General features: G+C 36.7%; 1 protein-coding gene across 2 annotated transcripts in view; it reads left to right on the top strand.

Moving 5' to 3' along the window:
- Window positions 1-5,637: 5,637 nt before the first annotated feature.
- LUZP2 (leucine zipper protein 2) overlaps window positions 5,638-25,454 on the top strand; it is a 141,915-nt gene continuing 122,098 nt past the window's right edge. The window contains exon 1 of one of the 2 annotated variants that reach the window (XM_079310096.1): window positions 5,638-5,773. In XM_079310096.1, coding sequence (XP_079166222.1) covers window positions 5,712-5,773 — 62 coding nt within the window. In that variant the 5' untranslated portion in view covers window positions 5,638-5,711. The remainder of the gene's footprint in view (window positions 5,774-25,454) is intronic. The other variant, XM_079310097.1, reaches the window with a different exon arrangement.

The following is a 25,454-nucleotide window of genomic DNA, read 5'->3' on the forward strand; positions in this document are numbered from 1 at the left end:
GTTAACATGCTTCCCAGACCTCTCCAAGTGATAATCAAGGGCAGTAGCAAGCCAGACAGACTAATTCTATGTAAGTGTTTGCATTTGATTTCATTTGTTTAAGTAGATATAAAAAGTTAGGCCCAGTGTATTGAAATGCTTCTCCATAAGACTTACGCTTTGACTTCTTATTTTGGTAAGAACATTTTGCCCTTTGGTAGCTTAACAGATTTGTTAAGAATTTAAATAAATCAATAATCATTTCCAAAGGCAGAGAAACTCTCAGTTTGAGGTGAAGGAGTGAGAAAATGAAGTGGGAAATGCCAGAGAAAAATTGGGAAAAGGAATGCCAAATTTATTTTCAAAGGTAAAGTAAAATCTTTGAGAGAGACACATGCATATGCATAAGAGCTGAAGCAGTGTGTCTTGTAAGTCACTTGTCCCTTCTGCTCTTGCTCAACCATTACTGTTGACTCATAACTCTCCTTCATCACTGAGGTCTGCAACATTCCTTAAGAAAGGAGTACTGATGTGTGTGAGTTTGCACTTCATCTATTATTTAAGATGCTTTTTATCATACTGTATTTCTGAGGTTGTGTTATTACTTGGAAACTCAAGTGTGTCTGGCTAGTCTTTTTAAGACACAGTTCTGCAGTTTTAAGTTGTTTTTTTTTTGAGTTGTGCAGAGTTTAAAATTTATCAAATTGCTGTTATAGTTTGTTATAGTTATCTAAAATGGTACTTCAATACAGCAAAAATATAGATACACATGCATTTGTATGTGTATGCATATATCCATACATGCATGGATATATATATAGAAGTACATAAGAAAACTGACATTCTCTGTGCTGCAGTACTGATATGGCATCTGCATCATAATGTACTGTGCTTCACAGAACACTGGACATGAAATCAAAATACTCGAATCCTACTTGTAGCTTTGCTTTAGCTGTAGGGTTTTTTCCCCAAATAAAACTGAAAAATTGCATTTTAAAATTACCTTAAAATAAAGTGCATCCTATTTTTCCAACAGTTCTGCCCTAATTATTCTGAAAGTCATTTGTACAATGTCTTGGTAAGGCTTCAACATTCAGAATTTTAGTGTTCAACAGCAATATATGATAATAGTCTGTTTCCTTAATTATATTTATAGAAATCTATCTAACATATGCATTTAAATGAACTGAATATAGTATCATTCCATTATTCCTTTTTTCATTATTGTAATTCCAAATAATGAAAATAAAATTAGGACAGCTGCAGTAGTGGTTACTACAGAAATAGAGTCTGAAGTGGATGTCTTTCTGTTAGAAATTGTGCAGAAAATCACAATGTGAAAAGATAGTGTCCGTAAAGAAGACAGAGGAGTCCTGCAACTTTATTAGAATAAAGAGAAAGAGTCCTCTGGGGCACACACTGTGGGGTTTTCTCTCTCAAGGTTTTCGGGGACACAGCCTCCTTTTTAAACTCCCAGCCACATGTTACCCTCTTTCTTTCTTTCCCCATTGGCTGAGGTACGCAGAAGCGACAGCCTTCTCATCCTGCCTACCACATATTCCCCACTGAACCTGTCATTTTACCCCAAAGTTCAGAAAGTCAGGCTTGTGCAGACCCACTTGGCTGTTTCAAGGAGTCGAGCTATCCGGGCTCCATAACCAACTTGCTAATTGAAGATAATAGAGACATTCAGACCCATTTCAAAAACATTAACACCCATACCTTCAAACATCAAATTGTTTGTAAAGACAATAGCACACATTTTTCCTATCATTCTGGCCAGGATGTACGACAGAACTTCGTTCACACATTCCTGGGTTGTGCAGAGAAAATCATCCCATCACACATGGTTCTTTACTAGATTTTTCACACACTTATTCAGACAAAGCCCAGAGAAATTAATTTGTTCAATGTTCGTTTGTCCCAAATCACACAATTCTTTGTATTTGGTTTCCTATTGGTCATTGATTCTTTTGCCTGCGGTGCTAATTAGGTAGGTTCTCATTCTTCGTTCTCTTATTGATCTTTTCCCAGACCAAGTGTCTCCAATAAACCAAGGTGGATGTTCTGGCATTGGTGTTTGTTAATGGTCGCTTATTTTTTGTGCATCCTCTGAGAGCTTCCAGTCCATTGAGATGTTAAGCTCATCAGGTCTTGCCCAGGGAACAGTCCCTTCCCCCTGGGCGAAGAGGAACAAAACCCCTGACTAATGCAAATTTAAAAATTTTAGAAGTTGCTGCATCATTTTGATAGGGAAGATTTGTGCTAATGTCTTTACAAACAATTCCATGGGTGAGGGTACGGGTGCTAATGTCTTTGAAATGAGTCTTCAAGCAGCAGGTTTGTTACAGAAACCAGACAGTCTGACTTCTGAAACAAACAAATGGGTCTGCACAATCCTGACTTTCTGAACTTTGTGGGGAAATGACATGTTTAAGGTGGTTTGGAAGGCTGTACCTTCCAAGTACCTGAGCCAATGGGGAAAGGAAGAGGGCAACATGTGGCTGGGAGTTTAAAAAGGAGGCTGTGTCCTCGAAAACCTTGAGAGAGAAAACCCCATTGATGTGTGCCCCAGTGGACTCTCTCCCTTCATTCGAATAAAGTTGCAGGACTCCTCTCTCTGCCTCTGACTTTTCATAGCATGATTTTCTGCACAAAAACAACATAATAATAAGGTAATGCCTTAATTTTCTAAGACTAAGGAATGTTGAAGAGTTTGGCTTTTTGGTTGTTGTTTTTTTGTTTTGTTTTGTTTTGTTTTATGTTTGTTTGTTTTTTTTGTCTGCAGCTCATGTAACATTTCTGCTCTGGCAAGCATAAGCATGTGTTGTATTTTGCAGAGGGAGACAGTTCATTTCCCTTTCCAAGGAAGACAATGATATTCCTACACTATTAGTGTATTTAGCTAAACTCACACGAATCTATGTGATGAGTGTTTGAAATATTTGCAATAATACGTCCGTATTTCCTACGTATCTTTTAATGGCATATAAAATAATCTTTTGCTTGCTGAGCTAGGAGCAATTTTTATTTTGTAATATTATCAATTAATTTGAACCAAAAATTAGAAAGCCTTCAATTACAAGACTAAACATACAATATTTCTAAGGAATTCTTCACATCTTATGTGCTTATATTGAATATTTCTATAACATCTTTGAAGTTGTTATACATTAATGTTTGATCTCTAAGTGTACACAACACAATAAATCAACTACTCTATGTCTAAGAAAAATCTACGAGAGATTCTCTTATTTTTTGGTATCGATATATTACTGTTAAGATGCACATTACTCCTCTAAAATAAACAACTGACCAACAAACCAAAACACAAAAACCCCTCAACTTGTCAAGATCAAGATCATTTTCTCAATAGCAGGAAGGAGCAGGATGCTTTTTTTGTGTCTTTAGGCAAGCAGCTGGAGTACAATCAGGTCTGACAAGAACAGTCGAAGATTCAGTGCCCAGCCCTTAATTATAGAAATTTGCCTCTAAAAATGCAGGTTTTCCTTTTGTCCTACGCGTATTTACTGCTAAGCATTGTCTGCACTATGATGCAATTGTACCTGTGTCTAGCTCAGTGTTTAGAGGTGCAATTACTGCAGTGTGGGCTTAGCCTGACTGTGCATATGCTGTGTTCAAGTGGGTTGAAGGTTCCCATGGGCTGACCTGTGTTGGGAAATCTTGTTACACATCCTGTACATTGAGTTATTGAGGTGTTTGCAGGCTCAAACTGAGCTGTAACAGTCTTTGTAGGGTATTCACATCAGAGCAGGACTCATGCAATAGTGCTGGCTAGCATGAAAGGTTCCTGATTGTTCAATCAATTTTGAACAGGATGGACAAATTGTGCAAGGAATGACAATGTTATATCTGGGTGATGTAGCACTGCAGTAGCTGCAGATTACCTGTGCTGAAGTCACTCAACCACTTGTGGAGATATTCTTCCATGCAAGCCTGGTAAAACCCCTTGAGGTGAAACCAAGAAGCAGCAGTGGGCCTCTCTATTCCACCCTGCACTTTCCAAAGAAAGTGGCAGAGCAATAATAGAATTTAAAAATTGTTCCTCGAGTTGCAAAATTTTACAAAGTTACTTAAGATCACTCAGCATTTTTTATTGCTTTGATGTACCACTACCTTCTCCTCTGTCCCACTCTGTATGAATGCACATATAAGGAAGATGAAAGAAGTATTAGCTGCTGATACACAAAGTGCCTGGTAGACTGCAAAGCTTGGCTTTTTTCCTAGAGGAGAAAACGACAAGCTGACAGTTCTTTTTATGACCTTTTTACTATGCTATCATAAGTATCCATGGTAACATGTCTGTTCATTCAAGCTGGTATGTAGCATCAAAATAACAATAAATACAGATTTAAATTAATGTGATTGAATACATTGTGCTGCCAGGTGCTGAGTAAGATACTTGAGTTGGGACACAGAAAATCGGAAATTAATTATTTTGTTCCTTTTTGGCTGTGTATATCACCTTTTCTTTTTTTTTTTTTTTTTTTTTTTTTTACCTCCCATCATTCACAGCTGTTGAAGGATGTAATTTATTAATTTTATTTGTATTCACCGTGTGCATATCTTATTATGGGACAATACTAATTTTAAAAAGTCTTCCATTCCTTTTGAACAGTGAATTTCTGTACTCTGTGATGGAGCACAAAATTACTCTGTAATAAACAGCTGAATGCGATGATAAATCAGTTTAAACTAAGGAAATTTTTATTTTATGCTTGTGATGTATAATGTAGTTTCTGGACGCCTTTTGTAACAGCAGACAAGTCCACAGGTAACCAAATATCTTTCTTGTAATGAGCACACTTCATTCACTTGAAGACAAGTTGGTTTGATTGGGGTTTTATGGTATTACAAGAAAGATTAGTTTGGTTTAACTGTTACGCTTTCATATGATTTGCCATCAGATGAACTTGTGTTAAGGTAGGCAATTATCTACACACTGAAAACGTCTTTAACCGATTTATATAATTTACCATTAAGATCGGGTGAATACAAACACAGGAAACAGGAAAAGGGTATTTATTTATTTGAAGGTCTTGCCCACTGTTTCAGGTGATGAAGGGCTTTTAGAGATGTCATTGTTCTAAATCCTGTTCTGGAATCTGTTTCTGCTGCTGCCTTCAACTTGATATGTTTTGAATGAACACCTGATTGAAATAGTAGCTTATGTGTTCCTGCTTGTCAGGAATTTCACCTGCTCTGGGGCTTGACACGGAGCAGCTCCTGCCTATCTTACAGTCACATCACATAAAGACACTGACTGCAAAATACTGGCGGCGTTTTTACTAGAGCTTTCTCAACTTTTTTTCATTATTTTCTTTGGGGTTTTTTTTTTTTTGTTTTTTTTTGTTTTTTTTTTTTTCTCCTTCCAGGAAGGATTTGTCGGCCATGCCCCGTTGTCCCCTTGGAATGGAGCTTGGAGCATCACGCCGTAATCCCGGCTCGGCCGCCCCTAAGGGGCGCGTCCTGGCGCAGCCTGCGGGGCGGGCTCGGGGCTGCTGCCGGCGGCTCGCCCAGCTTCGTGCTGTCCCTGGCGGCGCCCAAACCCCCCGGCCTTCCCTTCCCCACGCCGTCTGGCTGTCTACTGGCGGAGGCAGAACCTTTCCGCAGCAGGGGGCAGCTCCCTCGGCGAGGCGAGGTTGGAGGAGACGCGGGCAGAGTCGGTGTGAGCGGCAGCGTGAGGGACGGAGCGAACCGAGAGGGCCAGCATGAAATTGATCGCTGCTTATTACCTACTGCCTCTCTTCCCTGCTCTGCTCTTTGGTGCTAGGTGAGTACCGACAGCTATCTCCTTAGAGTGCTCCTGCTGCTTCCTTTTTCAGATTCAGTGCTTTGAAGATTAATAATACAGATTTCAGGTTTTACTGGGGTATTAAGTTTAAAGCAAAGATCGTCTCTTGTTATCTGTCTCTCTCCCGCTCCTGATCGCCTCAAGATTGAATGGTCTCTTGTGTTTGGCTTGTTTTTGTTGTTTGTGGCGTTCTGTTTGTTTGTGGGTTTTGTTTTCGTTTGGTATTTTTGTTTTTGTGTGTTTTGGGTTTTTGTTTTGTTTTGTGTTGGGTTTTTTGTTTGTTTGTTTGTTTGTTTGTTTGTTTTTTAATGGTTTTGGTTTTGGGTTTTTTTTTTTAATGATAGGAAAGATGTTTCTGTATAACTTGAGTCACAGCTTGTGGGATGTAACAAGGCAGTGACAAATGTAAGCTTTATATATAAAGCAGTTAAACCAGCTAGACTATTTCACTGTAAAGAAAGGAAAACAGCTGAAACTGAGAATAGCCAATGTTTTCCCCTATAGAGTGCAAAAACATTAAAAACACTTGAACAATTTCATCTCAGTTAGGATTCTGTATCTGAACATAGACCCAGGGCATACAGGTTTTTTTACTGTAAGATATTGTTGTGTTATCTCAATGCCAGTAAATGTTTAAAAATTGCTGCAATGTAGAATAATTTCTTTCTGTGAAAATATGAGTGTGAGAAAAATATGAACAAAATCTATTGCAGCTTAAAAATAAACCTGATGTGACCATTAAGTGTTCTAATAAGATAATTGTATTCTGCTCACTTGCTCAGAGATAGTATATTGTCTATGCTGTCAGTATAGTATGTTCAGCAAAGAAAAAGCTGAGAAACCTTATCCCATTGTCTTGATGACATAGATGAGAAATTTATGTTGGGTACAGAGCAGATCTATTATGATATTGCTCTCTGTTTAGACTGCTGAACTTCCAGCTCTTCATCAGTAAATCAAGCCCAAATTTTGACTATGTTATTTCTCTGCTGCGTAAGAATAATAACACAGAAATAAGTGCATAATAAATGGTAATGAGTCTATAAAGCATGTTCTTGGAAGATACATGCATGCAGATTTTTCAGGGAAACGTGACCTTTTCCTTTATTCTGTGTCTCCTCCTGTAAAATGGGCATCAAAGTAACCTTTTGCAGAAGCATTGCATGTTTTAAGGCTTAATTGTTCACTGAGATGTAAAAAGAAAAGAAAAAAGTGTATGCCTGCTACATAGTCAAATGGACAGCAGGAGCTCCATGCACAGGCAAATAATAATTGAAAATCTCTGAACGGGAAGATGTCCAAATGCAGGGAGAAACCAGGAAATTGCTTCCATTATCCAGTAACTTCCCTACTTTAGAATGGATTTTTATTGGCACAATGAGGGTACTTTTTTGGTAATGTTTCTGGTTAGGGGTTCCACAGTGCTGGTCCATATGAGCCATGCTGATGTGCTTTGGAATATAGCACTTGAAGAAATATATTGTGGTTCAATTCTTCTGATTTATTAAAAGGTCTAAGGAAACCTCCAGTAGTAGTCATGTGAATTGATTTGGATTAGTAATTTTATGCTCATTAAAGAGTGATGCATCCTTAGAAGAAGAGTTAAAATCGAGAAAAAGCACCAAACCAGTTTTTGCAGATGCAGGTTTGCATCTTGCATGAGCTTGTGCAGATTAACCTGTACTGAAAAGAGATGTGGAATGCTCAAAAACTCCTTGAACATTCATGGAAGTCAATGTATCTAGTGTAGAGCCCTAAAAGTGAGTCCTTATCTTCTTCAGCCAAGGTTACCAGTATAAGAAATGAAGTGTAGCTAATTCTGGGTAATTGTAAAAAAAACTAGTAAATTCAAATCCCCCCTCAACTTTCAAAAAATACTTGGAAAGAATATCAAGAAGTTGAAATTGACATATGGTTACTAATTATGAAAATTATAATTCTGAGGAGTGTGTATATTTTCATAAGAGCACAATGCTGTGGCCTGTGATGGTTTATATTCTTATGCAATTGAGAAATGAAAATGGTCAATTGGAGAAAAATTCCAGTTAAAATTCCACCCAAGTATAGTATGTGTTGCAAAGTGAGTTTTTGGTACCAGATCAGTCACCTCATTACAAAAGGAGACTGAAACTGTTGTAGGGTTGGAGATTTATAAAAGTCCTGGTCTACTGTTCTCAGCAGTCACTTGGTTTTTAACTGACTGTGTAGAAGATTGACTAATTTTTCAATAGTGCATACAGGAAGCTTTAAAAATGCAGTGCTGTAAACATGCCATTTACTGGAAAGAGGTTGTGCTTTAATCTCCTTCAGTAGAATGCGGTTCTGGCTCTGACAGTTAATACTTGTTGTAAACCTATGACTGATTCATTGGTTGGATCCAACAAGGTAGGTTTACAGGACTAGGTTTTTTTGCAAAAAAGTAGGGTACAGTATCTTTCCATGTGAAATTGCTTAGCTAAATCAAGATACTAACTTTTCAGGACAGAGTTTTCCATCATGAGGATTTATTTTTGTAAAAGTTTGTACTCTGTTTCATACAATGGTACTGAAATGAGTGAACACAGTGCTTGTTGGCAGAGGTGGACAACTCATGGATTTTTGTTCCTTGTCCGTCAGTGATGCCATCTTTTTTGCATCATGTCATGGTGACAGTTTTGTAAGTTCTCAGCATCTTCAAGCCTAATTGCAAACAAATATTAATTGATGAGTTAAGGCAACCATGTAATCTTTTCTAATTTCTTAATATTGTTAAGAAGAGGAAAGTACACAGCTACATTATTTCATTATTGTATGTAACTTCCAAACTTGGTCTAAAATCCTACACATTAATCAAATGCCCATAAAATTACAGAAAGTTCATGGTGTTGAAATGAATTATCTTTTCTGCATTATCGAAACTGGATTTTGGTGTGGCTTTGAGACACAATGATAATAAGTCTTAATCATATTTTTGATTGGTTGTAGTGCCAAAGAGGTCTAGGATTGAATTGAATTTGTCTGTCCAGTTCAACATGTATGTTTTGATGGTCTAAGTAAAAAGTACTGCTCTAAAATCAGTCTCTCAAAATGTAAAGTTGAACATTCTTGGAGATTAATTTATCTCGGTAAAAATCACAAAATTTGTGTTTCCCTGTCTGCTTTTGTATTTCCTTTAACATTTCAATTTTGGCAAATTTATATGTTGATATTTTTCAAATCATGCTGAAGACAATATAAGGTTTTCATATGACATCAGAAATGAGTCTCGCTGCCCTGAGAGTGCCAGGAGTAGACACAGTGCACAATAAGCTCAGCATCTTACTCTGTGGCCACTCATATGCTTTCATGGCCCCAGATACCTGAACAGTCTGACTGGAATGCTGCTTGTAAAAGGGAATATCACCTGAAGGCAGTCATTGGGTCAGTAAGTTCAATTTATGGACCAAATGATCTTGTCTAGTGAGACCTCCCTAATTTTAGCTAAAAGGACAGTTTTCTGAATATTATTTGAACATTGCTATTGTAATGTTTACCAAAATTTTTTGTCTAAACAACAAAAGTACAACTCCTTAGAAGAAGCCTGATGTGAAACAGAATTCTTATTTTTGTGTGACAGTGCATTCATTCTGTCACATGTGAAATATGACAAAGGTACAAGACAGTAGAATGCTTAATAGCAGAGAACAAGTCCATAAACCTAACAAGATGAACTTCAAAACAGTGGTAATATTTCTACTACACCAGCTCATTAAATACATGTAGAAATAACAAGGCTCTAAAAGGCACAATTTTTTCATTGCAGAGAAGTAGCTGGTGGTCTTTTTTTTTTCTAGAAGTATGGTTTATTGTCAGCCTTACTACACTGGTGTTACAAAGCAATCTCTAATACAATGGCTTCAGAATTATGCATCTTCTGTTGTTTGTAACAGGATAAAAGTAGTGTGCTCATTTCAAGTTGGTTAATGAATGTGCAGGTGTTGATCTGGTGTATGCCTATTGTTGGAAGTGATTAAAAAAATTATGAATTTCCTAATTAAGCTTTGATTGAGCTTTCGTTGGATATATTTTTAAGGTCAGCTATTTTCTTTACATTTGTTTGGTTTGGTAATTATTTTTTCAGGGATATGAAAATAAGTTTTCCCTTCTTTCAGATAAAGTTATATGAATGACAGCCTGTGAATTGAGGAAAAGATAAGGAGGAACATGTCTGATGTTAGTGTACTGGCATGGAGTGGGAAAAAGTTGAAAATCCTTGTGTCTAGTTTTTAAGATCTGTTTGGTATTAAGAACACTGGGCTATAATCAGATGTTGATAGTAACTGTTTTTCATTTAGAGTGATATGAAGGTAGATGAAGCCCTCTTTTACAGATTTTGAAGTGAAGTATGTGGCTCATTGAAGGTTAATATAGTCTTGGCTGTAGCCATGCCATATTAGTATTCTGTCTGGCAGGTAGCCAGATCTGATTGTCACACGTGAGATCTCAGACTAAGATCCAGGTCTTCCCCACAATTGAATATTAATTCTGCAGAGTGGTCGTAGGCTACTTCTTTTGGAGAAAATATGATCCATTTTTTACTGTAGGTTCTTAATATGCTTTCTGAAGTCTTTCAGAAATGCAGGGTTAATAAATATCCTTTTTCTCCTGTGTAGAGTTCATAATTTCGTTGTCTGAATTTTCTGGGCTCTGAAAGCTTTCTGGTTTTTATCAATGTGGATGATGATGCTTATTTGGTTAATGACTTGTAAGGATTTATATTTGAGGTACAGACACAGTATTTAGGATGGGACTTGCACTATACCTGCGAACAATGTGCTTTTGTTTTGGACTGTGTTTAAGCATAATGGGTGCTTAAACCAATAGCACAACTCTATAATTTCATGGAATGTGTTTGGCTTGATGGCTTTATTTTTAGGACTTAAAAGAATGTGCGAACTAGACGCCACTTGCACCTTGCTGCCAAAGGAATGGAGAAAAATGTATTGGCAATATCAGTGGTGCTCCATATATCTAAGATCATGAACCTCAATTAAAAATCCAGAAAGAAAGCCTCAGTTTGGCCATAAAAGCTAAAAAACCAGAAAAGATTATTTTGTGATGTTGGACTTCTGCTTGTTATGCTGCATATAATATATTGCTGCCCAGAAGACTTGCCATGGAGTTACATTTGACATTTTAATGTATTCTTTATGTTGAGAAATTAGAATGCTGACACTTTCCTGTGTCTCATTTAATTAATTTACATTTAGGACAGAAGATAATGAAATGCTAACTTAAATTGTACTCTCTTTTTCAGTGAGCTCAATATGATTTTCTGTATTTAATAGAAAACTGTTCACAGACAGTATTCCTTATGATTTTCCACTCTGCAGGCAAAGAAATCTCATTTATGCCACTTGTCAAAGCAGCGTTTCTTGCCATTGTCTAGTTTTTCACAGTGGGTGTGCCTTCTCTCTTCCAGGGGTCAGATTGTAAATATTCTCTATTTGGAAGTCAAGTAATATGTTTGTCAGAAAGCAAAAAATATTTTTCAAACCATCCTTAAGTCTTAATATTTTGCAAAGGTTTAAGATGTGTATTGTTATATTTGCTATTTCAAGCACATTGGAGGGCAAGTACCTTTTAGAAATACTGAAGACTAAGTATGACATTTCATCAAATAGCACTTTTTTGAGTACTACTATAGTTTCATTTACTTTCTTTCCTTACTTACTCATCTTACCCTTTACATAATTCTGTGGTTTTTTAATGTTAACTTTTACTGGTTTTTATCTTACCAGTATTTTTTGTAGTGTCCCCTCTTAAATTTCTGCTGCATTTGTAGATACAAGCAATACTTCAGTCTATCATTAGAGAAATCAGTACATGAATCTTACAAGCTGAAAAATAGGTGCGTACAGAATTTCTTGTTATCTTACTTGCTGATATTAATAGTTTCTATGGAAAAAAGTAGAGAAATGTCAAAAAATTCGGGTGTGTTTTGTCTTCACGTGCTGTCTTAGGAAGAAAAGACTCTCTTGCTGTCAGCTAGTGTATGTTACCCAAAGTGTTGATTTTTCCAGCCATTTACATATCCTTGTTATTATTTATGGACAGTAATATTTGGTCAATTTGTGGTCATTTCCCTACAGGAAATTGGTAGACTTTCATTGCATTTGCCAGCTATGAAAGTGAAAGCTGGTTGAAAAGCCAGTAAACTTAGTTTGGACAAATGGGAACACTTAGAAAATGGAGCATGTGTTTGCTGAGTCACATGTAATTGCAGAACTAAAACCTTTCCCTTTTAGGTGGAGATGGAACAGCAGCAGAATATCTTTCCAATATCTCCATATAAAAGTCTTCCAGGCCACACTTCTATCCATGACCCAAATATAGGCTCTTGCTTTGACAGGATCAAAACACTTATGCAACAACAGGGAAACAGGGGTTTATGGTGGGGCCCAGTCTCTCTAATTTCACCATAGTGAAATCATACATAAACAAGTCATCAGTAGTTGTTATGGGTATTTATATAACTTGTTTTGGTAGTGGGAGGAGAAAAAAATTACCTGGTGTCCCTGGTAAACAAAATAGTTTACTCATGCTTTGTCCTGTCAAATTCTCTATACTTGATACAGTTCTTCAGGTGATTCTGTGTTTTTGTTGATATGAATGACTACAGAAGCAGGAACTGTGACTTAGTACCTCAGTATTGCTTGGTGAACCCTATGCCCACCATATATGTCATCCTCATCATGTTTGATGATTTGGCAGCTATGTGTTTGTTCCAGGGTAGTCAACAATAAAGATGGGGGAAAAGCCTGAGATTTTACTGAAATGTGCAAAAGAAAAGAAAAAAATACGTGGAAAAATTGAGCTGGCAAGATTGAAAAACAGCAGCTGTGCTCTGGGTAGCATTAGATTATTAAGGAAGTTTCTTCCTCCTGAGGCAGAGCAATGAAATATGTGCTTGATCTGCAAAGAGAGACTGTCTCTCTTGAAAATGGAGAAATAAAATCCATTTTCATACTGCTTCACTTAGTTTTTTTTGTTAAGAAGTGTTTTTCAGGATGGAGTGAAACTCAGCAAGCAAATCAACAAACTGTGTTTGGGTGTTTAGTAGCTGAACCTGTGAGATGCTATGCTGAAACTAGTCAGTTGATAATTAATTGTTATTTTTAGTGCCTGAATGTCCAAAATAGCCACTGTAGTCTTACTACTTATCAATGGCTGGCATAGTCCATCAGTCCTGCTGTATTTCTACCTCTCTGTTCTATGGAGAATACAGAAGGTACTTCTGAAGGTATTTCTTCCTCTGAAAATAGGTACTGCTGATTTTTTGTTGGTTTTGATTTGTTTTCTTCCCCATTCTGTGAAGGAAGCCAGCATTTATCATGGGACCAGATATTTTTGAGAGGCTTATTATCTACCTATAATCTGCAGTGGATTTTCTTTCAAGTGAGCTGGAAGAGTCTAATCTGATGACTTTTGAATTTCAGAAGGGGACAGCTGGTTGACTGCACTAACCTTTTGGAACTGTGAATGTAAACAAGCTATATTCCTTGAAACTTGGACTATTCTTTAGGTGCTGAATGGTATGGGGGATACCAAATAGTTGAGATTGTTAGGAATCCATCCTGACCTCTTTTAGAAAGTTCAGCCTTGCAGCTGTCTTCATTTTACCCTCAGTTGAGGAATAAGATTATTTGGTTTAATGCAAAGGGTGAGGCTTAATTAATCTGTAACCATGGTGCCTCAACAGTGAAGTGAGGAGGGGTCAGAACCTACAGCATTGCTGCTTTCCTTCTATGTCCTTAAGCATATTTAATGTTGGAATCAGTGCAGCATATGCAATTTAATTTGGTGAAAAATCAGTCTCAAATACCACCTTCTGTCAGATCACTGCATTTCTATATGAATATATGTGAATATACAAATATATATGCATTCATATATTAAAAAACCCACTGTCCTCAAGTGCACAGAGAGTGAATAGAGACTGCTTTTTTGTTTACTGGTAAAACCACTGTCTGCTCCTCATTACAATGATGTGCTGTATTTGGCTCAGGAAATTTCATGAAAGCAGACATTTAATTTAATGCATTTTTAAAAATCTGTTCCTGTTTCAAACATCCTAGTTCTTTTCCTTATTTTGACCCAGCTGGAGCTCCTTTGTCACAAGGGCACATTGTTATCTGTTCCTGGGTACAGAAAGAATTAAAATGCTGTAAAAATTAAATAGTGAGATCAGTTTTAAAGAAATAGTAGTCAGTCCATTTTATTCACAAAAAGACCTTACATTTCCATTTGTGTTAATGTCATCGTGTGTAGTTTGTCAGTTTTACATATAAGTAAACAGACAAAATTTAAATAGCTTTTGAAAATAGCTAGGAAGAAATAAAGGACATGTATACCAGAACTAAGAGTTTAAGGAAAATGTGTTTCCTTTGTGCGAGATGGCTACTGCATCACTGTCTTATAAAAAATAATTGTAAGTGTTTAAACCATTCCCATCAAATGGGTGATGTATAGAAATTGATACTGCAGTCATGTTTAAATATTTTAGTGTTAGCTCACATCATATGTTTCTTTGCTGCTTAATCTTGCTGGTAATGCCACATGTTTTAAATGTAATGGAAAACTGTTCCCAATACTATTCAATAATTACAGGAACATGGAAGTTTCTATCACACTAGATTAAACCTGATGCTACCTTGGAAGCAGCATGGAATAATTTAATCTGCCTTAAATCTTTCCATGTTCTAGGGAAATAAAGGATCCTTAAGATAGCTTGAGCCATTCCTGTAGAAGAATATTCAGTATCTATAACAGTCATTGATCATGTGAATATTTGCAAAGATCCATCTAGAGAAATAAGTAGATGTGTTTTCAGAAATTCAGCTGCTGAGTAGACCAGAAACAAACTTACGTATCCAACCAATCCCCTCAATCATGTGATTTTCAAGGAGACCATTGAGAAAAATCACTTTACAAAGTCAGGTTTGTGAAACTGACAGTCATTCTGGAACCTGGTAGGATGGAGATATCAAAGAAGGGTGATGGGAAAGCAGTCTAATTCAGTGCCTGTTAGAAGGAGTTGGATAAAAAGGGACAATGAACTGTATCTGGGTGCTGCTCTTTCTGAAGAGATTTTAACAAAGATTTTTAAAAATGCTGTTTGTGTAGAGAGACAGTATTGGAGAGGAGGAGACTTGTCAAGCTTTAATTCTTTAAAATAAAAGCTTAAAAGTATGGTTAAATAAACTTTTTAAAATATGTCTTAAAATTCTCCTAATAAGAAAGCGGTAGAAAAATTTAGCATTTTTACTTCAATTTTTGGGCAATAGAACAAATTCTTCTTGTGCTAGAGATATCTATGCTTAAACTTCTTAAACTTCATAAATTATATATACCTAGTGTTGACATAAGGGTAAAACTTTGAAGGTTCTACAGATAACACTGTTTTATAGATGGTGTGTCTGTGTATGTGTGGAAATCTGAGTGCTCAATATTAGTGACACAATAGGGGGGTTGGAGAGAGCTCCTACTTGATTCTTGTTAATTTAATGGAAAGAAGTAGCAGTAAGAAAGTCTCCTCATCTGGAGGAGATACCAAAATGTCATTGTGAATGTTGATAAAAAGAAATTAGGAATTGCAAAATTGTAGTCAGTTTCATTGGTATATTTTTATATATGCATCTTCTACAGAGTTAAATATTTCAAAACAGCTAAATTTTTTTTTCAACAGCTAAGGCATCAAATTTGACTATATTTTTGCAGATAAAAATACCAAATAATTTCTACAGATAACATTGGGTTTTATTTTTTTATATCCCTCTACTTCCTTCAAATGCAGGAAATTATATTGGAGACAAGCACTGTTTCTGGCAAATATATTAACCTGGAATTATTCTGCCAACTTCCACTTTTGCAGTCTTTCAGTTGGACAGTCTTGCATTTCAGTATAAAAAGTTGTTGACTTTCTTTAAATTCCTTGTATTTCAACAGAATTTTATATTTATGTTGATGATGGCCACTAGTTCCTGTCATAATGGCATAGGTCACACTGCTGAAACTTTAGCAATTGGTGTATTGTTAAATGCTCACTCACCTATTGGAAATCTTGGTGTGTGTTTCTTCATGGCCCAGTTATCACTGTAACCTCATTTTGCAGCAGCATCTGACAGACACATCCTGAAGTATTTCCAAATAACTCCCACAGGTATGTGAAGTAGTGGGTGCTTTTGCAGAGTCTCTTCTTCACAGTCTCTGAAGCTTCCACAGGGTTTGCACAGCAGGTAACTCTGGACATGGTCCTGTGCCATGTGCTCCAGGATGACCCTGCTTAAGCACGGGGGTTGGACTGGATGACCCACTGGGGTCCCTTCCAACTTTACCCATTCTGTGATAATATGAAATAATAGTGTTTATTCTTTTACCATCATTTCATTGATTTGCAGCATACTTTTCTGTCAAGATAATTTGTAGCAGATGAAGCAGCTTATGTTGGGCTTCAAATTCTTGTTTGTGTGGAGGAGAAAAGCAGGATGATTACTTTTCCTATTTTCTTTCCTTTATTTTCTTCTCCAGAAGCCTGTGTTGGAATTAATAGGCTTGTGTAAATATCTGTTCCTTAAAATATCCACAAGACCTGAATTTCCATAAAAGCTTCAATTGGAGTATAAAAAATAAAAAAGAATTGTAGAAAACAAAATTAAATAATGTTTTTTTATATTTCTGGATAAATTAAACTGATATTCTTTCTGTTTAAATCTGTATAATCTGTGTTTGTTGCTATAGCCTAGGATATGTATAAGGAATGGAGGTTGGTTTTGGAAGTTCAAATATCTTCTTGTTATTTAAACAAGAATAATAGAAGATAATAACTCTTTCAGTAATTATTAAAGCATATATGTATATATTTAATAGTGAACATCAAGATGCATTCTTTAAAATACTAGTATTCTTTAAAATACTAATCTGCCAAAAATCCCAAAAATGAAATTGACAAAAAAGTCCTCCAAATACTCTAACAGTTCTCAAACACTTTGAAAATGAATAGACTACTTACATTATTATTACAGTGTTAGCAACATGTTCTACCTTACCCATAATCTTTGTTTGCTTAACAGTTGCTTAGGCATTTTAACATTTTAGGCCACAAGACCACAGTGACCATGGGATATTTCAGTGAAATCAATTTCAGAGTAAATAAACTTTAAACCTTCAGGGAATCCATTTATAGACCCTCAGACCACACCAGTTCTTTGACCATTTCTGATTTGAATTACTGTATTTGTGATACTGAGTAAAGAATTTATTTTTTGGGTACAGAAATAATTTTAATCAGCTGAGGTGCCTGTATTATAGTATATGTAAGGGTGATTTTGGTACTTAATTTCAAAACTGAGGCAGAACAAACAATATAAACTTGTTTTGCTATAAGAAATGGCAACAGATGTTTAAATGCATCTTAAAAATGAGGGAGGATCACTGACGTTTTAGATTAAAAACAGCAAACCACAAAACTCTCATTTGCGTTATGGATCAAGGTGTGACATCGCATCCTCAAGGGGAGCTATGCATCCAAGATTCATGGATGCTTATGGTTAAGAGGGATGACAAAAGTCCCAGAGACCTCTCAGAAAAAAAAAACCTCAGGAAAGTTTTATAGGTGAATTGCACAATTGGCATGGAAATTGTGTTGTCTTAGGATGTTAGTGCCTGTCCCACTATATGAGCACATGGCAATGTGGTGGGAGGGAGGGAGGGAGGGAGGAAGGAAGGAAGGCAGGCAGGAAGGAAGGCAGGAAGGAAGGCAGGAAGGAAGGCAGGAAGGAAGGAAGGAAGGAAGGCAGGAAGGAAGGCAGGAAGGAAGGCAGGAAGGAAGGAAGGCAGGCATGTATGTATACGCCTGAGGTTTGTGGGAGTACCTTTCTATAGATAGCTCTGGGTGGGGAAACCTAGGTTTCTCACTTTCTACTCAATTTAGTTCTCATATAGAGTCCATTCCTTCACATCTTTCTGAAAATGAGTCAGAGGGCTTCAGGGGTCCTTGGTGGTCTTGTTCCCCACCTTTATAGTCCACTTCTCAGCCTTCTTCCTGCACTTGAGCTGCCTTGCATTATGCTTATTTCCAAGAACTAGAATAAGGGTGTTTGTCCTGAAAAAGTGCTGCCCTGCCTCTGCATGGGGCCCTTTTCCAGCAGCATCTTTTTCTTTCCCACAATGTATTGAGACATGCACATTATACCATCTTCTGGGATTCTACACAAGGTCAATGGAGTTTGCCTTGTTTAGATAATATGTAGCCTTGAGAATATTAGGTGGCTTGGCAGGAGTACAGTGAAGTAAAACTTGAATAACAGCCTGTAGCTTTAAATCAATTATTTGATTACCTTCAATCATTACTAAATAAATCACACATTTGATCCCTTTGTAGTCATTGTAACATTCACTGAGTTCACTGAATTGATGGTAGAATACATATCCTAGCATCTTCCTAGCACATGTGAAAAGAGAATTAAGAAATTGGCATTCAGTTTAGCAACACCTGAATTAAGACAACACTCAGATTTTTTAAAAAGAGATAATTATTCTCTTACTTATATACAAGAGAGTTACAGATTTATTTTTTAAATTCAGCCTTTGATATTTAGGTCTAATTTCTCTAAGCTAGAAAATCTTAGTGAAGGCTTTTTGTGTGAAAGTTGGCTTTTTAATATTTTTTTTTTAGATTTGCTTCATATTTAGATTTTACTGACACATACATTGAGTGAATTCTAGTTTTTCTTTCTTTATAGCCTTTATATTTTGTTAATGCACACCTGATTTACGACTTCGTTTAAAATCCATGGGACAGCAGTAACAGTGGAATGCGTAATATACCGATTTATCTTTTTTTTGGTCAACGGGTTTCTTGTTTTACAACTAGCTAGCATATTTACTCAAGTTCTGTGGGAAAAGTTTAGGCATCTTGTTCATCTAATTCTGGGGAAATGAGGAGAAAAGGGACATTCTCGATACAGGATTTTGTCACTTGTGTTACGGAAGGACTCTTTCAGGGTTTGCCCTCTATCCGTTTTACTTTTAACATTTGTATGCTAATGGATACTGTTCTTCAGCAATTTTGTAACTTTTTGTTTGTGTAAGGAGTACAACAGTTAACTGTCCCAACTTTATGGCATCCCACTGCCAAACACATAAGAGCTCTCAGTATACAAAGTTTTCTAACTTCTCTTCCTTTTATATTTCTCTGAGAGTCATCTTATTCTGGGAAATAAAAGGCATTGTTCTTCCAAGTTTGTGGAGTTTCTTTTTATTTTCTAAATTATATTTGTGAAAACTTTGCACTTAATGGGTACCTTAATTTTGCTCTCAATTCAGTACTTTAATGGGTACTGAATGGGTGCTAAAGTACCTGCAAGACACCTAGTGTCCCAGGTTCACCTTTAACAACTCCACTTTATTTATTAATTTAATATTTTAAGACTTTGTTTTAAAAGTTGTTTTCCTTTTGTTTTTCTTAATGTTTTCTGTTTAGAGTGGTTCACAGGATATTGCTAGCTCTCTGCATAATATGAAGAGGGAAAATACTAGCACTCATCAGATTAGTACTGAGCTTAACAATGTGCCTTCTAGTATGCAAAAATGAAGAATGCAGGCATGGCAAGGCAGTATTTCCATTTCTCTTAGAATTCATCAGGCAAGTCAAAAAATGGTGTATATCTGTAAGTAATTGGGCATTGCATGTCAATAGGAAGAGCTGCACATCATAGCTGAAGGATGCTTCTGTTGAAAATCGAATCTGGATATTTAATGTTTAGATAGTGGCAGAATCTGTGCCATTGAGAATACTCCCCACATAAGACCCGCTATCTGAGGTCAGTGACGTGATTCCTTATGGAGGGCACCATCTTGGAGAAGGAGTCGTCCCTGTTTGAAAGAAAAAGAGCAACATACTAAAAAGGTCTGCAGATAAACTTCATATAGCCTGTATAATTTTCCAGTAACAATATAGACTTAGACCTCTAAAACTGCTACAGAGCTATCAAGTACAGTGGTGGAAAAAACCTCAAAGCAGTCCAACTAGTACTATGCATTTAACTTGCACAGCATTCATGGAATAATGAGGACATGGTAAGGCTTTTAAATAATTCTGCTGTGAAAAAGTCTCACTTTTAGATTTGGAAATCTGACAGTTTTTAGGCCACCCACTCTTCTGGTTAGTTTCAATACCAGCAATCAGAAGGATATATTTCCAAGTCCAACTGCTATTAAAATTGCATATGCAGCAGTGTGCATAAAATGGTTTCTACAGCAAGTAAATGGAAAAAAGCAGCACCATGAATTATGAATTTTCTGGCTTCTATCATATGGAAGAGTAGCTCAGATGTGTTTTTTCAGGGTTTTGGCATTAATTAGGAGCTTTTTGGTTTTGGACTTGGTGTATGGTTAGCTATCTTTCATGTCAGCAAATTAACTTTGGCTTTAATTTGTGCAGTGTACATAATTGGCTGGTTTTTCTAATGAAGTAATAATTCCTTTTCTTGTAATTTAAAGTTGTGACATAGGTGTCCTTCCAATGAAAATGAAAGAAAAACAAAATACGTGTAATTTTTTTCCCTCTTTTGTACATTCTAATGTCTTATCGTAGCTATTTCTCATCTCTTTCTTTCCAAGTGAAAGTCAGGTCTGTAGTTAAATTTGGCTTAAAAAAACATTAAGGGAGTTTGTATATTCTTAAATAACATGACATTAAATCAATGAATTCAGTAGAACTATATGGTTACTATTTAAAGGACTATAAGAACCAGAGTTCCTTGCTGCTTTCCATTTCAATGTGGACTTACATGATGTTGTATAATACTAAACTTGTTAGAGGTACACCTGTTTGGTCAGAAAGACACCCAGCTAATAACTGGGCAGAGGTTTGACTATAACACTAAAGTCAAACTGAGGTTAGGCTACAGGTTAAAAATTCATGGCAAAGAAAAATTTTTGATTATTGTTTCAACTATTTTTTTCATTTGGATAAGCAGCATAGCAGAATAGTATGTTATTTTTACTTGGTATCTTTAGAGGATGTACATGAATTTATTTCACTGACCTGTATTATTGACTAAAAAGAAATATATTTGTTTTCTCCTCTTCAGAAATTCCATTTCCTATTTAGAAAAAAAAAATTCTCTTTACCAATTGCAGTGAATATTCATTTTTTTAATACAGTGTGGGTGGCTTTTCTGTGCTCATCAAAATATCGAATTATATCTAGCATGAGTAGGCTAAGATGGATGCCTAGTGAATTAAGAAATATAAAACAATTGAATCTAGCATAGATTGTTTGTATAGCTTTAAAATGCTCACATTTTCTAAATAATCTGTTGGATACAAGTATTCTGGATGATTGTTCTAAAAGGATTGTACTGCAGTGATTATCAGGAACACTATCAAAACAAACAGTAAACCTGATTCTACTGCTTTTCATACCTCTGTGAAACTTCTATTCTTGTACCTGAAGCAAACAGGACTGTTACTGAAGAAGAAGATGGAAGTGATAGAAGTTTGGAGTATATAGGACTGTGGAGGCTGTGGACAGTATTGCAGGTCATTATTATGAAAGTGGATATTGCTGGAGATCCCAAGAGATCTGAGCTGAAGACTCGCCTTGTTCATTGTTACAGGAAATGCTTGGGTGTATTTTATAATACACTCCTCTTGTGTATTATAAACAGACTAAAAAATTTTATTTCCATTTTTGTAAATTAAGCACTAGTTGAGCAGAATCTTAGCCAACTCTGTTGAAGGACTTATAATGTATATAAACACAAGTTCAGGCAGCAGCATCATTATGTGTAGACAAACACTTAAAAACCACAGATAATGGCAAGATCAGCTCAGATGGTTTTGAAAAAACAATTCATAGTATCATTAAACAAAATAATTAGTCATAAAATATCAATTAGATGTTTTATTTCTTTTCTTTGGCTTGGCTTTGAACAGTCATTTTGGAATTGAATAGAGTAAGAGGATTGCTTTTGTAGAATCTATGGAATGAATTAACATCCTTCTGTTCTTTTAATGTCTTGTAAAATGTAATTCCAGAATCATAAAGTGTGTAACAAGCTATTTGTAGAGTCTTTAGGTGACTTAAAAATTTGGTATGCTGTAGTTGAGATCAATTTAACAAGAACTTTTTTCTAAAGGTATTTCAACGCAGACTTAGAATTTTGTTTGATTCTTGTTCTCTTCATGTTACTTAATAGAAATGCTATGTGATATGCAGTAGGACATGATGTAGTTGCCATCAGAGAAATGTTCTGGGGTTACTTACATGACTGGAGTGCTGCAGTGGATGGCTACAAGCTGTTCAAGCAAGCAAGGAGAGGCATTAGGGTGGCTCTGTACATTAGGGAGTGTTTTGACTGTATAGATTATAAGACTAAGCCTCTGTAAGAATCAGGGCAAGGCAGATATCATGACTGGGAGTCTGTTACAGACCACCCAACTAGGATGAAGAGGGAGATGAATTATTCTGTAAGCAGTTGGCTAATGTTTTCAGATTCCTCGCCATTTTTCTTGTGGAAGACTAATTGCCAGGTCTCTGCTAGAAACGCAACACATCAGAGAAGGCAGTCTGGGGGTTCCTGGAATGTGTGGAAGAGAACTTCCAGACAGAGCTGGTGAGTGAGCCTACTGGTGTGGTGCCTCGCTGGACCTGGTGTTTACAAAAAAAGAAAGGCTGGTGGGAGATGTGGAGTTGGAGGCTGCCTTGGGCACAGTGACCCTGAAATGATGGCTTTTGATTTCTGCTGAGGTAAGGAAAGATGTCAACAAAATACCTGTCAAAGACTTCATGGGAGTGGACTTTGGCCTATTTGGACTGGTTTGGAGAATCCATTGAGCAGCTGTCCTTAATAACAAAGGGGCCCAGGAAAGCTTGAAAGAAATACTTTATTAAAGAAATCTTAAAAGTGCTGGAGCAGGCCATCCCCGTTGTGCTGCAAATGAGCCGGCAGGGAAGAAGCCTGGCCTGACTGAAAGGGAGCTTATGCAGGAGCTCAGGAAAGAAATAAAAAGAGGCTTAAGACTCAGGAAGTGTACAGGGTTGTTGTTATGTCATATAGAAAGAAAATCAGAAAGTCCAAAGCTGAACTAGAAGTTAATCTGCCGCCGCTTTAAGAGATAATAAGAAAAGCTCTTAAAAATACATTAACATCAAAAGAGGATCCATGGAAAATCTCCATTCTCTGTTGGATGTGGAGAGGGAAACTGTCACCAAGGATGAGGAAAAGGTTGAGGTACTTAATACCTTCTTTGCCATAATCTTTAAAAGAAAGATGAGTATCTTCAGGGCAATCAACCCCCTAAGCTGGTAGACAGGGCTGGGGAGGAGAAAGACCCCTTTGTAATTGATCAACTTGGTGGGAGTGCTGGTCTGCCAGAGGGCAAAGGATCTGGACAGGACAGAGAGACCCAGGGAGACAGAGAGAGAGAAAGAGATAGACAGACAGACAGAAAAAGCCAATGCATGAGATGCAGCAAGCCAAGGCTCAGGTCCTATGCTTCAACTACAACAACCCCTCACAGCACTACAGGTTGGGGGAAGAAGGGCTGGAAAGCAGCCCAGCAGAAAAAAATCTGGGGTTACTGGTCTGTAGCCAACTGAACATGAGCCAGGGTTTGCCCAGTTGGCCAAGAAGGTCAGTGACATCCAGACTTGTATTAAGAGCAGTGTTACAAGAAGGACCAAGGCCTTGGACAAGTGATTGTTCCCATGCACTTGGCACTGCTGACACCACACCTCAAGTCCTGTGTCCAGTTCTGGGCCCCTCACTGCAAGACAGATACTGGAGTGAAGGAGCAAGTCCAGAGAAGTACAGTGAAGCTGGCAGAGGGTCTAGAGGGTAAATCCCGTGAGACACAGCTGAGGGAACTGGGGTTGTTTAACATGGAGTAAAGGAGGCTCGGGGGTGACTCTATTTCTCTGTGGAACTATGTGAAAGGAGATTACAGCAAGGTGAGGATCGGCCTCTTCTCACAGCAGTTAGCAATAAGATGAGGATATAGCCTTAAGATGTGCCAGGAGAGGTTCAGGTTGGACAACAGGAGCAATTTCTTCACAGTATGGGTTGTTAGGCATGGGGATGGACTTCAGAGGGAGCTGGTGTATTCACCATTCCTGGAGGGGTTTATGAAATGACTCTATGTGGCACTCAGTGCCGTGGTCTAGTTGACAAGGTGCTATTCCGTCAAAGGTTGAAATCTGTCTCAGATGTCTTCTCCAGCTTAATTGATTCTGTGTAGGTGTGGTTTCTCTAGACTACTAGAAAGAAACATAATTAATAAAAGGTATAAAAAAGCCAAGTGCAAAATATATTCCTTATGCTTAGAAAGACACCTTTTGCATTAAGGATATAAAACAGTAGTTACAATGTTATCTGAGAATCAGAAATTAGTAAGACTTAATAGTGTGCCTTTCATTTAAATCTAGTTAAGATTTTAAGATCAAGATTTTATTAAGTTCTGTCTAGAAAAGCTCTAAGAAGATCTATTCTCACAGGAATGTGCATTGAAATTTGTGCTATAGCATTACCATAAACATTTGCCAATTTCAGGATCTGTAGCATTTTCCTTCAGCCTTTATCTGCACTGCCTCTAATGTTGCTAGTGAATACTAGTGGATCACATAACTATTACATGAAGATTGCAAATTAATGTGACTAAATATCACAGGATATAATACTGATTTTCTAATAACACTATTAAGCAAAACCAGGGTGAATAAATCTTCAGAACATTAATTTGTATTTATAATTGTGCCATTTAATACAGAACATAACGATTTTGACCTTTGTGCATGAGGGTAAACTAATCCTCAGGTTTAAAGTAATTGCCACACCATATTTGGTATTGACTAAGCACTTACATTACCTTCAGGATCAAACAGAAGCAACTTGCTTGACTTAGACGATTTTAGTTTAACAATTTCTGATTTTTGCACAAATATTAGGATTGTAGACTTCGAAGGATATAATGAAAATAGGCCTGACTTTGAAATTTAATTTAGGCTGGTAGACCCATATTTATGAAAACAAACTGGTTAGGAAGATATTGTTTTTCCTCTCCCCCATACAGGATAGTTCGTTGTGTAATGGACTCCTAGCTTTCAAGCCTGTGTGTCAGATGAACCAGAAGTAATTTCTGTAATTTCTAGGAATATGTTTTGCGAAATGTGTGTATATATGTAGAGAAGAAAGGATTAAGTATATGCAAATGCTTGTAGAGAATTCATGGAGTGTACTTAAATATTGAAGAGTGAAAATACGAAGACTACAAAAAGATTTGGAGTTACCTTTGTTATGTTGGATGTTTAGCTAATTTGGTCCTACCTCACTTCGCTTACGTGAAAATGTTGCTTTTTCTGTTTCATGGTGGCTTGGCTGTTGCTTGTAATAATTACTTCTTGAGGGAGGGTTATTCAGTTTTGAAATAAAAAAATCTGTCTTTAATTCTGACTGTTAAAGAGAATATTGAAACTCTTTTGTTGAGTATTAAAAAAAAAATTGTTTGAACAATTTGAACAGCAGATAACTGTACTGATTACCTTCCTCTGTAAGGTTTTGTTAATGATCTCATCTGTGATGGGTATAGAGAAATGTAACTGAAAGTGAGTAAATTTTGTGCAGAAGTTTTGTATATG

This window comes from Erithacus rubecula, assembly GCF_903797595.1.
Source record: "Erithacus rubecula genome assembly, chromosome: 6".
Classification (NCBI taxonomy): domain Eukaryota; kingdom Metazoa; phylum Chordata; class Aves; order Passeriformes; family Muscicapidae; genus Erithacus; species Erithacus rubecula.